The 19,940-nt window shown below is 48.4% G+C and overlaps 1 protein-coding gene and 1 pseudogene across 2 annotated transcripts; one reads left to right on the forward strand and one right to left on the reverse strand.

Moving 5' to 3' along the window:
- Window positions 1-11,649: 11,649 nt before the first annotated feature.
- LOC123406146 lies at window positions 11,650-12,334 on the forward strand. The gene has a single exon (XM_045099624.1). It carries the CDS (start codon window positions 11,681-11,683, stop codon window positions 12,332-12,334), a length of 654 nt encoding a protein of 217 aa, XP_044955559.1. The 5' UTR covers window positions 11,650-11,680.
- A 1,448-nt stretch (window positions 12,335-13,782) lies between these two features.
- Window positions 13,783-19,201, reverse strand: LOC123403007 (annotated as a pseudogene). Its single transcript, XR_006611385.1, has 4 exons — window positions 18,955-19,201; window positions 17,358-18,517; window positions 16,207-16,764; window positions 13,783-15,702 (listed from the first exon to the last, which is right to left on the reverse strand). The product of XR_006611385.1 is annotated as a disease resistance protein Pik-2-like (transcript).
- Between the last annotated feature and the right edge of the window lie 739 nt (window positions 19,202-19,940).

Below are 19,940 nucleotides of genomic sequence, written 5' to 3' on the forward strand. Positions count from 1 at the left end.
AGCAGAAGCGTTAGTGAACGTCGTTGATATAGTGGAACGTCCTCACGTCCCTCGATCCGCCCCGCGAATAATCCCGCGATCAGTCCCACGATCTAGTACCGAACGGACGGCACCTCCGCGTTCAGCACACGTACAGCTCGACGATGATCTCGGCCTTCTTGATCCAGCATGAGAGACGGAGAGGTAGAAGAGTTCTCCGGCAGCGTGACGGCGCTCCGGAGGTTGGTGATGACCTTGTCTCAGCAGGGCTCCGCCCGAGCTCCGCAGAAACGCGATCTAGAGGAAAAACCGTGGAGGTATGTGGTCGGGCTGCCGTGGAAAAGTCGTTTTAAATCAGCCCTAAAACCTCCGTATATATAGGTGGGAGGGAGGGGACCTTGCCTTGGGGCTCAAGGAGCCCCAAGGGGGTCGGCCGAGTCCAAGGGGGGAGGACTCCCCCCCCAAACCGAGTTGGACTTGGTTTGGTGGGAGGGAGTCCCCCTTCCTTCCCACCTCCTCCTTTTTTTTCCTTTCTCTTGATTTTCTCTTCTTGGCGCATAGAGCCCTTTTGGGCTGTCCCACCAGCCCACTAAGGGCTGGTGTGCCACCCTCAAGGCCTATGGGCTTCCCCGGGGTGGGTTGCCCCCCCGGTGAACTCCCGGAACCCATTCGTCATTCCCGGTACATTCCCGGTAACTCCGAAAACCTTCCGGTAATCAAATGAGGTCATCCTATATATCAATCTTCGTTTCCGGACTATTCCGGAAACCCTCGTGACGTCCGTGATCTCATCCGGGACTCCGAATAACATTCGGTAACCAACCATATAACTCAAATACGCATAAAACAACGTCGAACCTTAAGTGTGCAGACCCTGCGGGTTCGAGAACTATGTAGACATGACCCGAGAGACTCCTCGGTCAATATCCAATAGCGGGACCTGGATGCCCATATTGGATCCTACATATTCTACGAAGATCATATCGTTTGAACCTCAGTGCTAAGGATTCATATAATCCCGTATGTCATTCCCTTTGTCCTTCGGTATGTTACTTGCCCGAGATTCGATCGTCAGTATCCGTATACCTATTTCAATCTCGTTTACCGGCAAGTCTCTTTACTCGTTCCGTAATACAAGATCCCGCAACTTACACTAAGTTACATTGCTTGCAAGGCTTGTGTGTGATGTTGTATTACCGAGTGGGCCCCGAGATACCTCTCCGTTCACACAGAGTGACAAATCCCAGTCTTGATCCATACTAACTCAACTAACACCTTCGGAGATACCTGTAGAGCATCTTTATAGTCACCCAGTTACGTTGCGACGTTTGATACACATAAAGCATTCCTCCGGTGTCAGTGAGTTATATGATCTCATGGTCATAGGAATAAATACTTGACACGCAGAAAACAGTAGCAACAAAATGACACGATCAACATGCTACGTCTATTAGTTTGGGTCTAGTCCATCACGTGATTCTCCAAATGACGTGATCCAGTTATCAAGCAACAACACCTTGTTCATAATCAGAAGACACTGACTATCTTTGATCAACTGGCTAGCCAACTAGAGGCTTGCTAGGGACGGTGTTTTGTCTATGTATCCACACATGTAAATGAGTCTTCATTCAATACAATTATAGCATGGATAATAAACGATTATCTTGATACAGGAATTATAATAATAACTATATTTATTATTGCCTCTAGGGCATAATTCCAAGAGTCTCCCACTTGCACTAGAGTCAATAATCTAGCCCTCACATCACCATGTGAATTACATTGTAATAAATCTAACACCCATACAGTTGTGGCGTTGATCATGTTTTGGCCGTGGAAGAGGTTTAGTCAACGGGTCCGCTACATTCAGATCCGTGTGCACTTTGCATATATTCACGTCCTCTCCCTCGACGTAGTCGCGGATGAGGTTGAAGCGTCGTTTGATGTGTCTGGTCTTCTTGTGAAACCGTGGTTCCTTTGCTAAGGCAATGGCACCAGTGTTGTCACAGAACAAGGTTATTGGATTCAGTGCGCTTGGCACCACTCCAAGATCCGTCATGAACTGTTTCATCGAGACACCCTCCTTAGCCGCCTCCGAGGCAGCCATGTACTCCGCTTCACATGTAGAATCTGCTACGACGCTTTGCTTGGAACTGCACCAGCTTACCGCACCCCCATTAAGAATAAATACGTATCCGGTTTGCGACTTAGAGTCGTCCGGATCTGTGTCAAAGCTTGCATCGACGTAACCTTTTACGGCGAGCTCTTCGTCACCTCTATACACGAGAAACATCTCCTTAGTCCTTTTCAGGTACTTCAGGATATTCTTGACCGCTGTCCAGTGATCCACTCCTGGATTACTCTGGAACCTACCTGCCATACTTATGGCCAGGCTAACATCCGGTCTAGTGCACAGCATTGCATACATGATAGAACCTATGGCTGAAGCATAGGGGACGGAGCGCATATGCTCTCTATCTTCATCAGTTGCCGGGCACTGAGTTTTACTCAATCTCGTACCTTGTAGAACTGGCAAGAACCCTTTCTTGGACTGTTCCATTTTGAACCTCTTCAAAACTTTATCAAGGTATGTGCTTTGTGAAAGTCCTATCAGGCGTTTTGATCTATCCCTATAGATCTTAATGCCTAGAATGTAAGCAGCTTCTCCTAGGTCCTTCATAGAGAAACTTTTATTCAAGTAATCCTTTATGCTCTCTAAAAACTCTACGTTGTTTCCAATCAGTAATATGTCATCCACATATAATATTAGAAACGCCACAGAGCTCCCACTCACTTTCTTGTAAATACAAGATTCTCCAACCACTTGTATAAACCCAAATGCTTTGATCACCTCATCAAAGCGTTTGTTCCAACTCCGAGATGCTTGCACCAGTCCATAAATGGATCGCTGGAGCTTGCACACCTTGTTAGCATTTTTAGGATCGACAAAACCTTTGGGTTGTATCATATACAATTCTTCCTTAAAGAAACCGTTAAGGAACGCCGTTTTGACATCCATCTGCCAGATTTCATAATCGAAAAAATGCAGCTATTGCTAACATGATTCTGACGGACTTAAGCATCGCTACGGGTGAGAAAGTCTCATCGTAGTCAACTCCTTGAACTTGTGAAAAACCCTTTGCCACAAGTCGAGCTTTATAGACGGTCACATTACCGTCAGCGTCCGTCTTCCTCTTAAGGATCCATTTGTTCTGAATGGCCTTGCGGCCCTCAGGCAGTACCTCCAAAGTCCACACTTTGTTCTCATACATGGATCCTATCTCGGACTTCATGGCTTCCAGCCATTTGTTGGAATCTGGGCCCACCATTGCTTCTTCATAATTCGCAGGTTCATTGTTGTCTAACAACATGATTGATAAGACGGGATTACCGTACCACTCTGGAGCAGCACGTGGTCTCGTCGACCTGCGTGGTTCGACAGAAACTTGAACTGGAGTTTCATGATCATCATCATTAACTTCCTCCTCAACCGGCGTCGCAATGGCAGAGCTTTCCCCTTGCCCTGCGCCACCATCCAGAGGGATGATAGGTTCGACAACCTCGTCAAGTTCTATCTTCCTCCCACTCAATTCTCTCTCGAGAAACTCCTTCTCGAGAAAAGCTCCGTTTTTAGCAACAAACACTTTGCCCTCGGATTTGAGATAGAAGGTGTACCCAACTGTCTCTTTTGGGTAACCTATGAAGACGCACTTTTCCGCTTTGGGTTCCAGCTTTTCAGGCTGAAGCTTTTTGACATAAGCATCACATCCCCAAACTTTAAGAAATGACAACTTTGGCATTTTGCCATACCACAGTTCGTATGGTGTCGTCTCAACGGATTTTGATGGTGCCCTATTTAAAGTGAATGCAGCTGTTTCTAATGCATAGCCCCAAAATGATAACGGCAAATCAGTAAGAGACATCATAGATCGACCATCTCTAATAGAGTATGATTATGACGTTCGGACACACCATTACGCTGTGGTGTTCCAGGCGGTGTTAACTGTGAAACAGTTCCACATTGTCTTAAGTGAGCACCAAACTCGAAACTCAGATATTCACCCCCACGATCAGACCGCAGGAACTTGATCTTCTTGTTACAATGATTTTCCACTTCACTCTGAAATTGCTTGAACTTTTCAAATGTTTCAGACTTGTGCTTCATCAAGTAGACATAACCATATCTACTTAAATCGTCAGTGAAGGTGAGAAAATAACGATATCCGCCGCGGGCCTCCACGCTCATCGGACCACATACATCGGTATGTATGATTTCCAACAAGTCACTTGCACGCTCCATTGTTCCTGAGAACGGAGTCTTAGTCATCTTGCCCATGAGGCATGGTTCGCACGTGTCAAGTGAATCAAAGTCAAGTGACTCCAAAAGTCCATCAGCATGGAGTTTCTTCATGCGCTTTACACCAATATGACCTAAGCGGCAGTGCCACAAAAATATGGCGCTATCATTGTTAACTCTAACTCTTTTGGTCTCAATGTTATGCATATGCGTATTGCTATCAAGATTCAATATGAACAATCCTGTCACATTCGGTGCATGACCATAAAATATGTTACTCATAGAAATAGAACAACCATTATTCTCTGACTTAAAAGAGTAACCGTCTCGCAATAAACAAGATCCAGATATAATGTTCATGCTCATCGCAGGCACTAAATAACAATGATTTAAGTTCATCACTAATCCTGACGGTAACTGAAGTGACACTGTGCCGACGGCGATTGCATCAACCTTGGAACCATTTCCTACGCGCATCGTCACTTCATCTTTCGCCAGCCTTCGTCTATTCCGCAGTTCCTGTTTCGAGTTGCAAATATGAGCAACAGAACCGGTATCGAATACCCAGGCACTACTACGAGAGCCGGTTAAGTACACATCAATAACATGTATATCAAATATACCTGATTTTTCTTTGCCCGCCTTCTTATCTGCCAGATACTTGGGGCAATTGCCTTCCAGTGACCCATACCCTTGCAATAGTAACACTCCGTTTCCGGCTTAGGTCCAGCTTTGGGTTTCTTCGTCGGATTGGCAACAGGCTTGCCGCTCTTCTTCGAATTGCCCTTCTTGCCTTTGCCGTTTCTCTTGAAACTAGTGGTCTTATTCACCATCAACACTTGATGCTCTTTACGGAGTTCAGACTCTGCGACTTTCAGCATCGCAAACAACTCGCCGGGAGACTTGTTCATCCCTTGCATGTTGTAGTTCAACACAAAGCCTTTATAGCTTGGCGGCAGTGATTGAAGGATTCTGTCAGTGATAGCTTCTTGCGGGAGTTCAATCCCCAGCTCAGCTAGACGGTTTGAGTACCCACACATTTTGAGCACATGTTCACTGACAGATGAGTTTTCCTCCATCTTGCAAGCATAGAATTTATCGGAGGTCTCATACCTCTCGATCCGGGCGTTCTTCTGAAAGATAAACTCCAACTCCTGGAACATCTCAAATGCTCCATGACGCTCAAAGCGACGTTGAAGTCCCGGTTCTAAGCCATACAAGACTGCACATTGAACTATTGAGTAGTCCTCCTTACGTGCTAACCAAGCGTTCTTAACATCCTGATCAGCCGTAGCGGGTGGTTCATCTCCTAACGCAGCATTAAGGACATAATCCTTCTTCCCAGCTTGTAAGATTAGCTTAAGATTACGAGCCCAGTCTACAAAGTTGCTTCCATCATCTTTCAACTTAGCTTTCTCTAGGAACGTATTAAAATTCAGGATGACTGTCGCGTGAGCCATGATCTACAACACAAATATATTCAAAGTGGACTTAGACTATGTTCAAGATAATTAGAGTTTAAATTAATCAAATTATTCGCTAAACTCCCACTCAAAAAGTACATCTCTCTAGTCATTTGAGTGGTTCATGATCCACTTACACTAACTCAAGTCCGATCATCACGTGAGTTGAGCATAGTTTCAGTGGTAAGCATCCCTATGCTAATCATATCATCTATATGATTCATGATCGACCTTTCGGTCTCATGTGTTCCGAGGCCATGTCTGCACATGCTAGGCTCGTCAAGCTTAACCCGAGTGTTCCGCGTGCGCAACTGTTTTGCACCCGTTGTATGTGAACGTTGAGTCTATCACACCCGATCATCACGGGGTGTCTCGAAACGACGAACTGTAGCAACGGTGCACAGTCGGGGAGAACACAATTTCGTCTTGAAATTTTAGTGAGAGATCACCTCATAATTCTACCGTCGTTCTAAGCAAAATAAGGTGCATAAAAGGATTAACATCACATGCAATTCATAAGTGACATGATATGGCCATCATCACGTGCTTCTTGATCTCCATCACCAAAGCACCGGCACGATCTTCTTGTCACCGGCGCCACGCCACGATCTCCATCAACGTGTTGTCATCGGGGTTGTCGTGCTACTCATGCTATTACTACTAAAGCTACATCCTAGCAAAATAGTAAACGCATCTGCAAGCACAATACGTTAGTATAAAGACAACCCTATGGCTCCTACCGGTTGCCGTACCATCGACGTGTAAGTCGATATTTCTATTACAACATGATCATCTCATACATCCAATATATCACATCACATCGTTGGCCATATCACATCACAAGCATACCCTGCAAAAACAAGTTAGACGTCCTCTAATTTTGTTGTTGCATGTTTTACGTGGTGACCATGGGTATCTAGTAGGATCGCATCTTACTTACGCAAACACCACAACGGAGATATATGAGTTGCTATTTAACCTCATCCAAGGACCTCCTTGGTCAAATCCGATTCAACTAAAGTTGGAGAAACCGACACTTGCCAGTCATCTTTGAGCAACGGAGTTACTCGTAACGATGAAACCAGTCTCTCGTAAGCGTACGAGTAATGTCGGTCCAAGCCGCTTCAATCCAACAATACCGCGGAATCAAGAAAAGACTAAGGAGGGAAGCAAAACGCACATCACCGCCCACAAAAACCTTTTGTGTTCTACTTGAGAAGACATCTACGCATGAACCTAGCTCATGATGCCACTGTTGGAGAACGTCGCATGGGAAACAAAAAATTTCCTACGCGCATGAAGACCTATCATGGTGATGTCCATCTACGAGAGGGGATGAGTGATCTACGTACCCTTGTAGATCGTACAGCAGAAGCGTTAGTGAACGCGGTTGATGTAGTGGAACGTCCTCACGTCCCTCGATCCGCCCCGCGAACAATCCCGCGATCAGTCCCACGATCTAGTACCGAACGGACGGCACCTCCGCGTTCAGCACACGTACAGCTCGACGATGATCTCGGCCTTCTTGATCCAGCAAGAGAGACAGAGAGGTAGAAGAGTTCTCCGACAGCGTGACGGCGCTCCGGAGGTTGGTGATGACCTTGTCTCAGCAGGGCTCCGCCCGAGCTCCGCAGAAACGCGATCTAGAGGAAAAACCGTGGAGGTATGTGGTCGGGCTGCCGTGGAAAAGTCGTTTTAAATCAGCCCTAAAACCTCCGTATATATAGGTGGGAGGGAGGGGATCTTGCCTTGGGGCTCAAGGAGCCCCAAGGGGGTCGGCCGAGTCCAAGGGGGGAGGACTCCCCCCCCAAACCAAGTTGGACTTGGTTTGGTGGGAGGGAGTCCCCCTTCCTTCCCACCTCCTCCTTTTTTTTCCTTTCTCTTGATTTTCTCTTCTTGGCGCATAGAGCCCTTTTGGGCTGTCCCACCAGCCCACTAAGGGCTGGTGTGCCACCCTCAAGGCCTATGGGCTTCCCCGGGGTGGGTTGCCGCCCCGGTGAACTCCCGGAACCCATTCGTCATTCCCGGTACATTCCCGGTAACTCCGAAAACCTTCCGGTAATCAAATGAGGTCATCCTATATATCAATATTCATTTCCGGACTATTCCAGAAACCCTCGTGACGTCCGTGATCTCATCCGGGACTCTGAACAACATTCGGTAACCAACCATATAACTCAAATACGCATAAAACAACGTCAAACCTTAAGTGTGCAGACCCTGCGGGTTCGAGAACTATGTAGACATGACCCGAGAGACTCCTCGGTCAATATCCAATAGCGGGACCTGGATGCCCATATTGGATCCTACATATTCTACGAAGATCTTATCGTTTGAACCTCAGTGCCAAGGATTCATATAATCCCGTATGTCATTCCCTTTGTCCTTCGGTATGTTACTTGCCCGAGATTCGATCGTCAGTATCCGTATACCTATTTCAATCTCGTTTACCGGCAAGTCTCTTTACTCGTTCCGTAATACAAGATCCCGCAACTTACACTAAGTTACATTGCTTGCAAGGCTTGTGTGTGATGTTGTTTTACCGAGTGGGCCCCGAGATACCTCTCCGTTCACACGGAGTGACAAATCCCAGTCTTGGTCCATACTAACTCAACAAACACCTTCGGAGATACCTGTAGAGCATCTTTATAGTCACCCAGTTACGTTGCGACGTTTGATACACACAAAGCATTCCTCCGGTGTCAGTGAGTTATATGATCTAATGGTCGTAGGAATAAATACTTGACACGCAGAAAACAGTAGCAACAAAATGACACGATCAACATGCTACGTCTATTAGTTTGGGTCTAGTCCATCACGTGATTCTCCAAATGACGTGATCCAGTTATCAAGCAACAACACCTTGTTCATAATCAGAAGACACTGACTATCTTTGATCAACTGGCTAGCCAACTAGAGGCTTGCTAGGGACGGTGTTTTGTCTATGTATCCACACATGTAAATGAGTCTTCATTCAATACAATTATAGCATGGATAATAAACGATTATCTTGATACAGGAATTATAATAATTATTATATTTATTATTGCCTCTAGGGCATAATTCCAACAGGGGACCCCTGTCGGGGAACGTTGCATGGGAAGCAAAAAAAATTCCTACGCCCACGAAGACCTATCATGGTGATGTTCATCTACGAGGGGAGATTAGATCCACATACCCTTGTAGATCTCTAAGCGGGAAACGTTAAGAAACACGATTCATGTAGTGGTACTGTTGGGGAACGTAGTAAATTCAAAATTTTCCTACGCCATACAAGGATCTATCTATGGAGAGACCAGCAACGAGAGAGGTTGTAGAGCATCTTCATACCTTTGAAGATCGCTAAGCGGAAGCGTTACTATGTACGCGGTTGATGGAGTCGTACTCGCAGCGATTCAGATCGCGGTCGGTTCCGATCTATGTGCCGAATCACGGCACCTCTGCGCTCAACACACGTACAGCCCGGTGACGTCTCCCGCGCCTTGATCCAACAAGGAGGAGGGAGAGGTTGAGGGAGAGCTCCGGCATCACGACGGCGTGGTGGCGGTGGAGCTACGAGGCCTCCCGGCAGGGCTTCGCCAAGCACCGTGGGAGAGGAGAAAGAGGAGAAGCAGGGCTGCGCCGAGAGAGAGATTTCGTGTGTCTCAAATCAGCCAAAAGCTCCACTATATATAGGGGGAGAGAGGGGGGGTGCGCCCCTTAGGGTTCCCACCCCCAAGGGGTGCGGCAGCCCCATCTGGCGTGGGAGGTGGCGGCCAGGGCAAGGGAGAGGGGGATGGCGCACCCGAGATGGTCCTTAGGCCCATCTGCACTAGGGTTTCCCCCTTTCCCTCTCTTGTGGCGCCTTAGGCCTAGGTGGGAGGCGCACCAGCCCACTTTGGGCTGGTTCGCTTCCACCTTTTGGCCCATGCTGGCCTTTGGGGCTGGTGGCCCCTCCCGGTGGACCCCCGAAACCATTCTGGTGGTCCCGATACATTACCGGTGTCGCCCGAAACAGTTCCGGCGACCAAATCCTCACTTCCTATATATAATTTTTTACCTTCGGACCATTCTGGAGCTCCTCATGACGTCCGAGATCTCATCCGAGACTCCTAACAACCTTCGGTAACCTCGTACATTATTTCCCTATAACCCTAGCGTCATCGAACCTTAAGTGTGTGGACCCTACGGGTTCGGGAGACGTGCAGACATGACCGAGACATATCTCCGGCCAATAACCAAAAGCGGGGTCTGGATATCCATGTTGGTTACCACATGTTCCATGATGATATCATCGGATGAACCACGATGTCAAGGATTCAATCAATCCCGTATGCAATTCCCTTTGTCTATCGGTATGATACTTGCCCGAGATTCGATCGTCGATATCCCTATACCTTGTTCAATCTCGTTACCGGCAAGTCTCTTTACTCGTTCCGTACCACATCATCTCGTGGCTAACTCCTTAGTCACACTGAGCTCATTATGATGATGTTCTACCGAGTGGGCCCAGAGATACCTCTCCGTCATACGGAGTGACAAATCCCGGTCTCGATTCGTACCAACTCAACAGATACTTTCGGAGATACCCGTAGTGCACCTTTATAGTCACCCAGTTACATTGTGACGTTTGATACACCCAAAGCACTCCTACGGTATCCGGGAGTTGCACAATCTCACGGTCGAAGGAAAAGACAGTTGACATTAGAAAAGCTTTAGCATACGAACAACATGACATCTGTTAAGGAAAAATTGTTAGAGTTCATTTAAAATGTACTGCACCACACAAATGGATGGAGGAGGAAGAGAAACCTGATAGGGTGGTGGTGCTCGACAGGGTGCTGGCTGTCCATGGCTCCTCGTCCTGCACTGGTCGCTCTCGCTAATTTGGTGAGGAAGAGAAGAGGAACGACGATGTGAAGGGAGGGGGGACGACCTTGCAGTTGAGGTAGAGGCCTCATGGTCGACGACGAGCTGCTGGACGAGCTCGGGCACCCACCTTCTGTCGGGTTGCTATTGCACCGCCGACGTGGAGGCTTACGGCGGCTCCCCTGTCTGGATCTGGCCACACCGACTACCGGAGTGTCAAGCACCAGAGGGAAGATACCAACAGTGACCTAATGCAGTGATGCCCTTCTCGGACCTTATGGTGGCAACGGTTGACCTCAGCTGTGTCACGACGGTGGACCTCAACAGCTGGTGTCACGACGATGACCTAGAGTCCCGCAATCCCCTAGACGATGGCTCCTGTAGCCCATCGCCGACGCCAAGAAGATCCGCGACGGCAGCGCGCGAGTGATTTCCTTGCCGCCGCTAAGAAGATCTGCGACGGCGGCGCGTAAGTGGTTTCCTCGCCGCCGCCAAGAAGATTCGCAACGGCGCCGTGCGAATGGTTTGCCTCGATCGGCGGTGGCGCTCGTACCCGTGATGCGACCGAGACCGATGAGGAGCGCCTCTTGTTAGTAGGAGCAGGAACGGCGGCACCGACCCCCATAGCCCTGCCCTAGGTTTCCACGACAACAGGGGCGGCGGCGGCCCACAACCACACCCTCCGTCGCGCCCGAACAAGAGGTCGGGCCGGTGAAGTAGTAGGGATGGCGGCGGAGCAGGAGATGGGGCGGCGGTGGCGGCGGATGGAACCCTAGCCTAGGGTCGGGACACGGAGGAAGAGATGGAGGGCAGGGGCATGGGCGGGTGGGATGCGAGGGAGTCGCTCCTTGTTGGGATGGTGACGAAAAAAAAACGATGACGAAAAAAACCCAGGAAGCGACGGACGAAAAAAGATCGGTGAGCGCCGGCTACCAACTGCCCCTTTGGAAGTAGAGATTAAAAAAAATCGAAAAAGAGAGTTACTCAGCCCCCGTCGGCCCCCGCGTCGCTCCCAGGGGCGACTCGGGCGGCGAAACCCTAGCCGCCACCCGAGCCCCCTCCTTCCCCTCCCTCCCCTCGCCGCCGCCGGAGGATGCTGGTGGGCGAAGCCCTCGTCGGTGGACGGCGGCGGCGGGGCCCTTGTTCGCGTGCTCGCGCGCTGGAGCGGTGGGAACGTGCTCGCGCGCTGGAGCAGTGGGAGCGTGTGGTGGCGCGTCGGAAAGCTGTCCGCGTGCACGAGAGCTCGAGATGGCGCGGTGCGTGTGCGCGGAGGCGCTGCTACGGCGACTGCCGGCCGCTGCAGCGAGCGACAGAGCTGGGGGCGCCCAGATCTGGGCCGCGCAGGCCCGCCTTGGCCCGAGTCAACCACTCTGCCCCCACCCACCCTTCTCCCTCCTCCCACCCCTCCCAGCCGCTGCCGGTGGTTGCCGCTGGGTTGTGCACGCACGCGGTGACCCTGACGGTTGCTGCGATGCTGTGCCACGGTGAATCCCGGCGGCGGAGGCTGCGGGCCGGCGTGGTGCAGGTGATCGTTGTCGCCTGCTGGACGCGCTCCCGGTGGTGGCCGGCCTGCTCGCGCTGCGCTGGCCGGTGCCCAAACCCGCGACTACCGACGTTCCTAGGCTTCCCGCTCCATGTGCTTCCGTCTTCTCCAACGTTCTTCGTCATGTCCGGTCTGCATCTGCATCTGAGGTCCTTGCTCATGGGTCGGGGCAAAATCCCCGCGCAGCGTCGGCCTGCGCTGTGAACGGCGACGCCCGAGGGTGCCATCACCTCCTTGGAGGCATTGGCATGACCCTTGACCGGACCTCCTCCTCGAGCACCGGGAGAAATCCTAGGTCCGGCCTCCTGGACCGGGCAGCGGCGGCGTCTCAACGCCGTTACCCTCTTGAGGGCGCTGCTTTGGCTGCAAGCGGAGTACTTGATGCGGCAGATGGTGGCTGGTGATGCACCGTTGGCGTAGACGGCTGAACAGGGAGCAGGTTGTTTGCCAGCGCCGGCCCTCCCCAACGATTGCAACACCAATTCCAATCAGGCCCTGCCTTTCACCCGCCGATCCTAGGCACATGGGTATGAGGTACATTGGCCTGGGCAGTCCTGGAGCTGCAATTGTTCCTAGAGGTGTCTTGCAATGGCGGCAGGGCGAGGCCTCATATCGTTGTGTGTCTGTAGCTGAGGGCACCTCCTTACCTAGTTGTAGTCGCTTGGTGAGGACGGTCGTGTGTGTGTCCCTCCTTTCTGGAGGTTGTACCCCCGATGTCTTCTTCCTGTTCAATGCAGTAGGAATTTAAATTCTTTTGCGTTTTCTCGAAAAAAAGAAAAAGAAAATCACACAGGGGAATCCCTGCCTGGGCGGCTCATGCAGTAGGAACCTTCTATACTGCGCTCTGCGCGCCGGCAGAAAACACTTGCGTGCCTGTTTGGGCCGGCCCATGTCTAGAAGGACCGTTTTTTAAATTTCGTTTGTTATTTTTCGTTTTCCTTTCACGCCTTCATTTTTTCTATATAATTTGGGACTTCAAAAAAGTTCCATTAAGAAAAAATATGAGAAGTTTGAACAAAATGTTCAATAATTCATAAATGTGATGGATTCCGAAAATGTTTGCAATTTTAAGAAAAATGTTTGCCTATTCAAAATATGTTCACAATTTTGAAAACAATTTTTCAAGAAATAAAATAGTGTTCATGATTTTTTTTAAGTGAGTGTATTAAAAATGTTAAAGAAATTGAACAAAATTTCAACAATTCAAAAAATGTTCATCACTTGAAAAATATTCTGAAAATTAAAAAATTGTACGTGACTTGCAAAATATTTATTGATTCATCAAATGTTTGTCACATTCAATAATGATCATGCAATCAAATAATACTCGTTAGATCAAACAAATATTCGTGAATTTTAACAATTGTTCCTCCAATTTCCATAAAAATGTTCATCAATTCTAGAAATGTTCTCCTATTCAAGAATAACATTTTAAAAAACGTTCATTTTTTAATATGTTTGCACATATTGCAAAATGTTCATGAATTCAAAAACTTGCATGATTTTAGAAAATGTTCAAAAATCAGTAAAAATGTTCGCGATCTCAGGTATGTTCATGAGTTTAAGAAATGCTCATGATTTTCAAAAAATGTTTACGATTTCACGAAAATGAGAGTGTATCTCCGTGATGCAGAAAAATGTGGTCAAGGCTATTCAAGATTATGATTTTTTTTTCTCCGGTTGGATGCACAGTCTGTTTTGCTAGTTGAATAAAAGTAAAGTTAACACAAACCCCAAAAGGAAAAAATGATAGAAAAAAGGACTGGATCGAGCTAGTCCCTCAAGCAAGCGTCACAGTAGGTTTCTCTGGATGGTTGAGCAGCTGGTTCTGGAGGTCGGTCCTGAACGCTTCATCCTCGGTGCCGGTAAGCAAGACTTCCTTGACCCCAAACAGATGATTCAGGCCAGAAAATTTGTACCAGGGCAACTGGAGAAGTCCAGCTTGAGGTGCTCAAGACTCTGCATCGATTTCGATCCGAAGGTCACGTGTAAGCCGGTCGAGCTGCCAGATATCTCGAGGACCTTCACCTTCTCGTAGGCGACCGACTCCTCTCCTCCACAATTTTCAGCACAAAATTGGAGGCTGGACTGCTTGACATGAAGTCGCAGAATACGAAGCTTCGGCAACCTAGCAAGGTGCTCCATGTCACTTGGCAACAAAGCAGCCATTCCCAGGTCCAGCTTCGTGAGCTTGCTATAAGGTCCTTGGATGACATGGCAGCGGGCAGCTTGTCTCCAAGTCCATACAGTTTAAGGCTCCGAAGGTTCTCCAAGGGATGGTTGATGTCATCCAAGCAATCTTCATTGTCCTTGTCCAACCACACCGACAAGGATTCGATATGCGCATGTTCCGAAACGGCACATAGAAACTTGCCGCTGCTCTTCGAGTTGATGCCGGACACTCCAAGCTTGCGCAGTTGGGTGAGCTTCTTGAGCTCTTCAAGGATGACCATCCCCTCTATAGAGGCGACATTGATGACGCCGACTGTGTGCAACTCTGTTAGCTTGCCAATCCCTCTGGGCGCCTCAGCACCGGCTAGGTGAGGACGCCTGCACATCTCTGGTAAGCAGCTGGATGAAGAAGCAGACGGTGTTGGTTCCGAGTCCAAGTTGGCGCCGACACGAATGTACTGCAACTTGTATAACTTGGTGATGCTCGCCGGCAGGGCAACTATTGAGGTGTGCCTGACGTCCAGAGTCTGGAGCTGCCTCAGATCACCTAATGAACTTGGCAGATGGTAGACCTCACGACATCCTCGTAGAGACAGGAACTTTAGGCAATGCAGGAGTTTCACCATCTTCTCGAGATCGACGTCCTTCACACCAAATGTATTCTCGAGATCAAGTACCCGGAGAAGCTTCATACTCTTGGAGATGAAGAAATGCTCCCACTTCCCAAATACTGTGAGTGACCATAGCCGTGAGAAGTCTGCTCTCTCGAACACAATTCTATCTCTGTGCCAGCATTGCTGTATGATAAGGTGACGCCCTCTGCTTTGGGTGGTTATTGCACAATCGCTACTGAGTTCATACACAAGGTTCTCTTCCACCCGCCGTGAGATGTACTCACGAATGAAACTATTCACCTGATAATAAACTTGTATTGTGTTGGTGCTGCTCAAACGTTGTACCTGCTGGAATATGTTGAGCTCAACGAGCTCAGAGAAGAAATTGTCAGCATTCTCCTCCGCGTGTCTTTCCACACTCTGCTTGGAGTAGCCCTCCGAGATCCATCGCCTTACTAGTCTCCTCCGCTGAATGCCAAGGCCTCGAGGAAAAATTAACAGGTAGAAGATACATGGCTTGAGAAAATCTGGAGGATTGAGTATGATGGAATGCATCTGACGAAATAGACCCCCTAGACCATTAAACTCTGGGCCGGTCTCTAGATGATGCATAAATCTGCGGTTCAAAGAATCTGCTGCATCCTTCCATGCATCCGCCTTTGTGGCCAACAAGCCAGCTATAGCAGTTATTACTCCAGGGAAACCTCCACACTTGAGAATAAGTTCTTCTAGGTCATACATATGTTTGTTGTCCTTCAAAGGGGATAATGGATTTTTCTTGCATACCTATTACTCAAACAATTAAAGATTAATGTCAGGCAATATGCAAAACACTAAGTATGTACATTGGATTTTGGTGTTACATTTGCAGAATATAAAGTGAGCTGTATACAAACACAGGATACATGCACCTGTTCAAGAGAACAACTAGAAAATTCAATGAAACTAGTGGAGTATGACCATATGTTTTGTTTGCCATTACCACATCCAACACATCGAGTTCAACTGGTCAGATTTGTCCATATTTGTTTCTTGTACGTGTACATGCTATAGAGTTAAACATCACATACGTACTTTTGAAATGCAGTCTGTCATCCTGAATATACAGCATACAATTTACATTGGGATCTACGATTTCAATAAAAGGGACATATGCTGTTTCTTGATCTCCCTGAGTGAAGGGGGAACCGCGGACTAATGCAAGAGGTGTTAAGTCATGCAAGCATGTCATTAGGTACTAGTAGTTAGAAACTCCCTTCAACAAAATATACTCATTACTCATAAACATACCTCCTTTTTGAAGAAATTAAAGGCTGCAAGAGCTTGTAGACCTTGGACATTCAACATGAGTTCTGTTCTTTCTGTGCAGTATGCAGCGATGCTTGCTTCAGTCGTAATCACAATGATAACGCTTTTAGAAGCTCTAGATACCAAAGCTGCTTGTATCAAGTCCCATTCTTCTTTAGAATGGAGGCAGTCGATGACAACGAGGCACTTATGTTGTTCCAGAAGGTGGCGACACTCTTGAACAGGGTCCTTTTCTGATTCAAAATCTGAGAGTAAACTCCGAAGGAAACTCCTTAAATTGAACGGATAGGACACATCCACCCAATTGAACTTATCAAATTGGTAGACATGAAGCATCATGTCAAAGTAGAAGTGTCTGACAAGAGATGATTTCCCAACGCCAGCCATTCCCCATACAGACACCACATGGGAAGAGTTGATGCGTGCTTCACCCACATACTTACGAAGTTCTCTTATTTGTGATTCACGTCCAACAAGGGGCTGATCCATCATCCAATCTTCCGCTTCTCTCTTTTGGCTTGCTTTACCCACCCTTGGTTCCTGTATTCACGTGGGGAGAGGTAGAAGTAGAAGCACTCAGTGTTAAGCAAGGAACCTTGAGTTTTCTTGGTCGTCTTTCTACAAAACTTGGCCTATATATATATTCTTGGCCAGTTAATTAACAGAATTTTTCATGTTTTTCTAGGAAATTGACACAGATGGTATTGCTGGACGAAAATGAATGTTGCTATATATGGGATTACAAGAGCTAAAGGGTCAATTGCGACCAAGTTCACTAAAAGCCTATTATAAGAACAAGGATATCTATAACCCTGTTGTTGAGCATTGTTCGAGAGGAGATGATATACCAAAAGTCCATCTAACAAGTGTGCCCAGCAGGAACCAAAACCTCTCCAAAACATGTCAACAAATATGCCGAAGAGACAAAACCAAAATGATTATGAGATATCCAGCTTCAAAAGGGACTGCCAAGGTGTCCTGAGCTTTTTAAATATATATTTTCTGAAAAATACTTCGATATAGGCAGAATTAAAGTAAGGTGTGTCATAAAGACAATATTGTCCAAACATCCAGCAAAACAAACTTTTAAAAGTAAAAGGAGAAAAGTTTCCTTATAGGTGTCCTGGGCTTACCTTGAAGAAGGCACAAACGGAATGCTGAGACGAGAACTGTTTCAACTCCAATATCTGGTAAGAATGGCCGATGCACAAGGTTGCTATTTCGAGTTGCTGCGTGGACACAATGATACAGCTTCCCTCCTCGCTGTGAGGAAGAAACGTCCTGATGACATCCCACTCTACCATGTTTGACAGGCCTTCCAAGACAACGAGGTACGTCTTCTGTGTGACTAGCTGCTCAAACTCCTTGAACAGATGAGCATGGGTGGTATCCATCATGGATAGGACATGCATACCTACGGTTGCAGCCTTTTCTTGTTCTTTGCAAGAGTTCGCGTAGAACTGAGTCATAAGACCATGGATGAAGTCGTGGGGACTGAAGGGATGAACCAGCTTCACCCACGCGCGGCAGGCAAAGTATTGACAGATTTCTGGATCGTTGTAGGTCTCCCTGATGATGGACGTGGTCCCAAGATCGCCGGCTGACCCCCACAAGGAGATCACTTGCAGGTGCTTGTGTACTTTGTTGGTGATTATATGGCTGGTGAGATCATCCAAGTGGCTGTGCTGCCTCTTGGTGGTGCGGCTTACGTCGGCGAGCAGCATCTCATATGCGGTTTTGCCGTGCACCAGGTTGGATGATGACCCTGCAGCAGACTCAATGTTGATGAGGCTGTAGCGTCTGTAGCAGTTGTTCACATCCTCCACCCTGCACTTGAGATGCTCTAGCTCTTCTACGGCCTGGTCGAGCGGCAGCGGCGGCGCCATCCAGGACGGGAGCAGCCGGCGCCAGAAGATTGGCTTGTCGTCCAGTTGGACAACATTTTCGACGCAGTCTTCGACATCGTAGGCGAGCTGGCGAATGTGCTTCACCCAGGTCCTCACCAGATTGTTCTTCATTTCCTCGTTGGCATCGTCGAGGAAGGACTGCATCATCTCCAGCTCCAACGTGATGGACACAAGGTCGCGCTTCACCTTTTGCCGAAGCCTGGCATCCTCGTCGATGGCCGACTGGATCTTGGTGATCGCCCCGACCACCACCGATTTCGACAAACCAACTGCCAGCCGGTCCGCCATGATGTGTCTCGCTTGATGACTACCTCTCTCCCCCTCTTACTTCTTTCTCGTGTGCTCGTAGCAATCAAGTGATGGACGTAGCACCAGGAGATGACATTCTGAAGAACAATCCATGAGCAAGTTAGATGTTTTCTAATAATACGAGAAAGGCGTAACAGCTCCCGGCTGCCCCTACACCCTCATGTAAACTCGTAAAGAAGTAAAAGAAAAATCAAAAAAATCTGAAACTTTCACGATCAAAGTTTTGATGTTTCTGCAAGTTTCAGCCACAAATAACATTCGTGGAGGCGTGGAGCCCTTATCAAAAAACAAAATCGCTGCTCAAAAGTGCACACAAACTTTGAACAGTGATTGTTATCAAAAAAAACTTTGAACAGTGATTATTATTATTTTTAAGGTGAGGACTCCTCAAATGTTATTTGTAACTGAAACTTGCCAAAATCGTCGAAAATTTGATCAATAATTCCTACTGGCCTGGCCGCGGGCGACGAGCCAAGTAGCAGCTTGCTGCCGGACGGAGGTGAGGAATACGTACTAGACGCGCGAGAGAAATCTGACGCGGTCGCCGGGGCGACGAGCGAGATAGGTCGGGTGCCGCGACAAGCAAACCATCCACCCCCCTGCGCTCCGGCGAGCACGTGCACCGGCTGCTTCCGCCGCGCCCTTCCGCTCCAGGATCTACTCACTCTGCTGCTGATGTGCTGTGGTGGGAGACGAGGGGAAGTGGGTGTGGTGGGGTCGCGGCTGGTTGTGGCGAATAATTGAGGCGGGGTTGAATGATCTCTACGCTCGGCCGCGTCCGCGATAATATACCTGCCAAAAGGGGCGTGCTAGTCGGGCCGGTCCGACAACCCGTCACGACCTAAACAGACCGTGTCAGGCACACGACACGTCTCGGGTCGTGTCAGACACGGGGCATGCCTGGATCTGGAGGCTGCGTACGCGGGCCGACAAGACACGACCTATTTATTTTATATATATATATTTAATATATATATATATATATATGCACATAATATATGGCCCAATAGATTAAAAGTAAGCTCATGAGGTTAAAATTATACAGCTCAACGTGTTAATTGGACCAACAGGCCGGCCCGTTTAGTAACCGGGTCGTGCCTGGGCCTGGAGGCGCAGCCCACGAGCTGGCACGACACGACCCAATTACTAAACATGCCTAGGCGGGCCGTGCCGAGCCAGGCATGTTTAGCACCGATCGTGCCGGGCCGGCCCGTTTGGCCAGGTATGCGCGATAATAACCGGTCACTCGTTAAATATCGCTTTTGTCCGTCCGTCGTGGTCATTTGCAAAAAAGCCCTTACGGTTTCAGGTAATCATAATCCTTTGTAAGTTAAAAATGTTTTGTTTTTACATAAACCCCCCGGCAATCACCACCGGGCGCCATGGCTTATCCATTCCCGTCCTTCATCACCGGACACGCGCTGCCATGCGTCGCTGCCGGCCCGGTAGCTTCCCGCGAGGAGGCGAGGGAGCTTGGAGAGCTCCGGCGTGGGCTTGTCC

Source organism: Hordeum vulgare, chromosome 6H (assembly GCF_904849725.1).
Source record: "Hordeum vulgare subsp. vulgare chromosome 6H, MorexV3_pseudomolecules_assembly, whole genome shotgun sequence".
NCBI classification, from domain to species: Eukaryota; Viridiplantae; Streptophyta; class Magnoliopsida; order Poales; family Poaceae; genus Hordeum; species Hordeum vulgare.

Coding starts and splice junctions, on each gene's coding strand:
- LOC123406146 (XM_045099624.1), top strand. CDS start 11,681: ATGCTGGTGGGCGAAGCCCTCGTCGGTGGACGGCGGCGGCGGGGCCCT.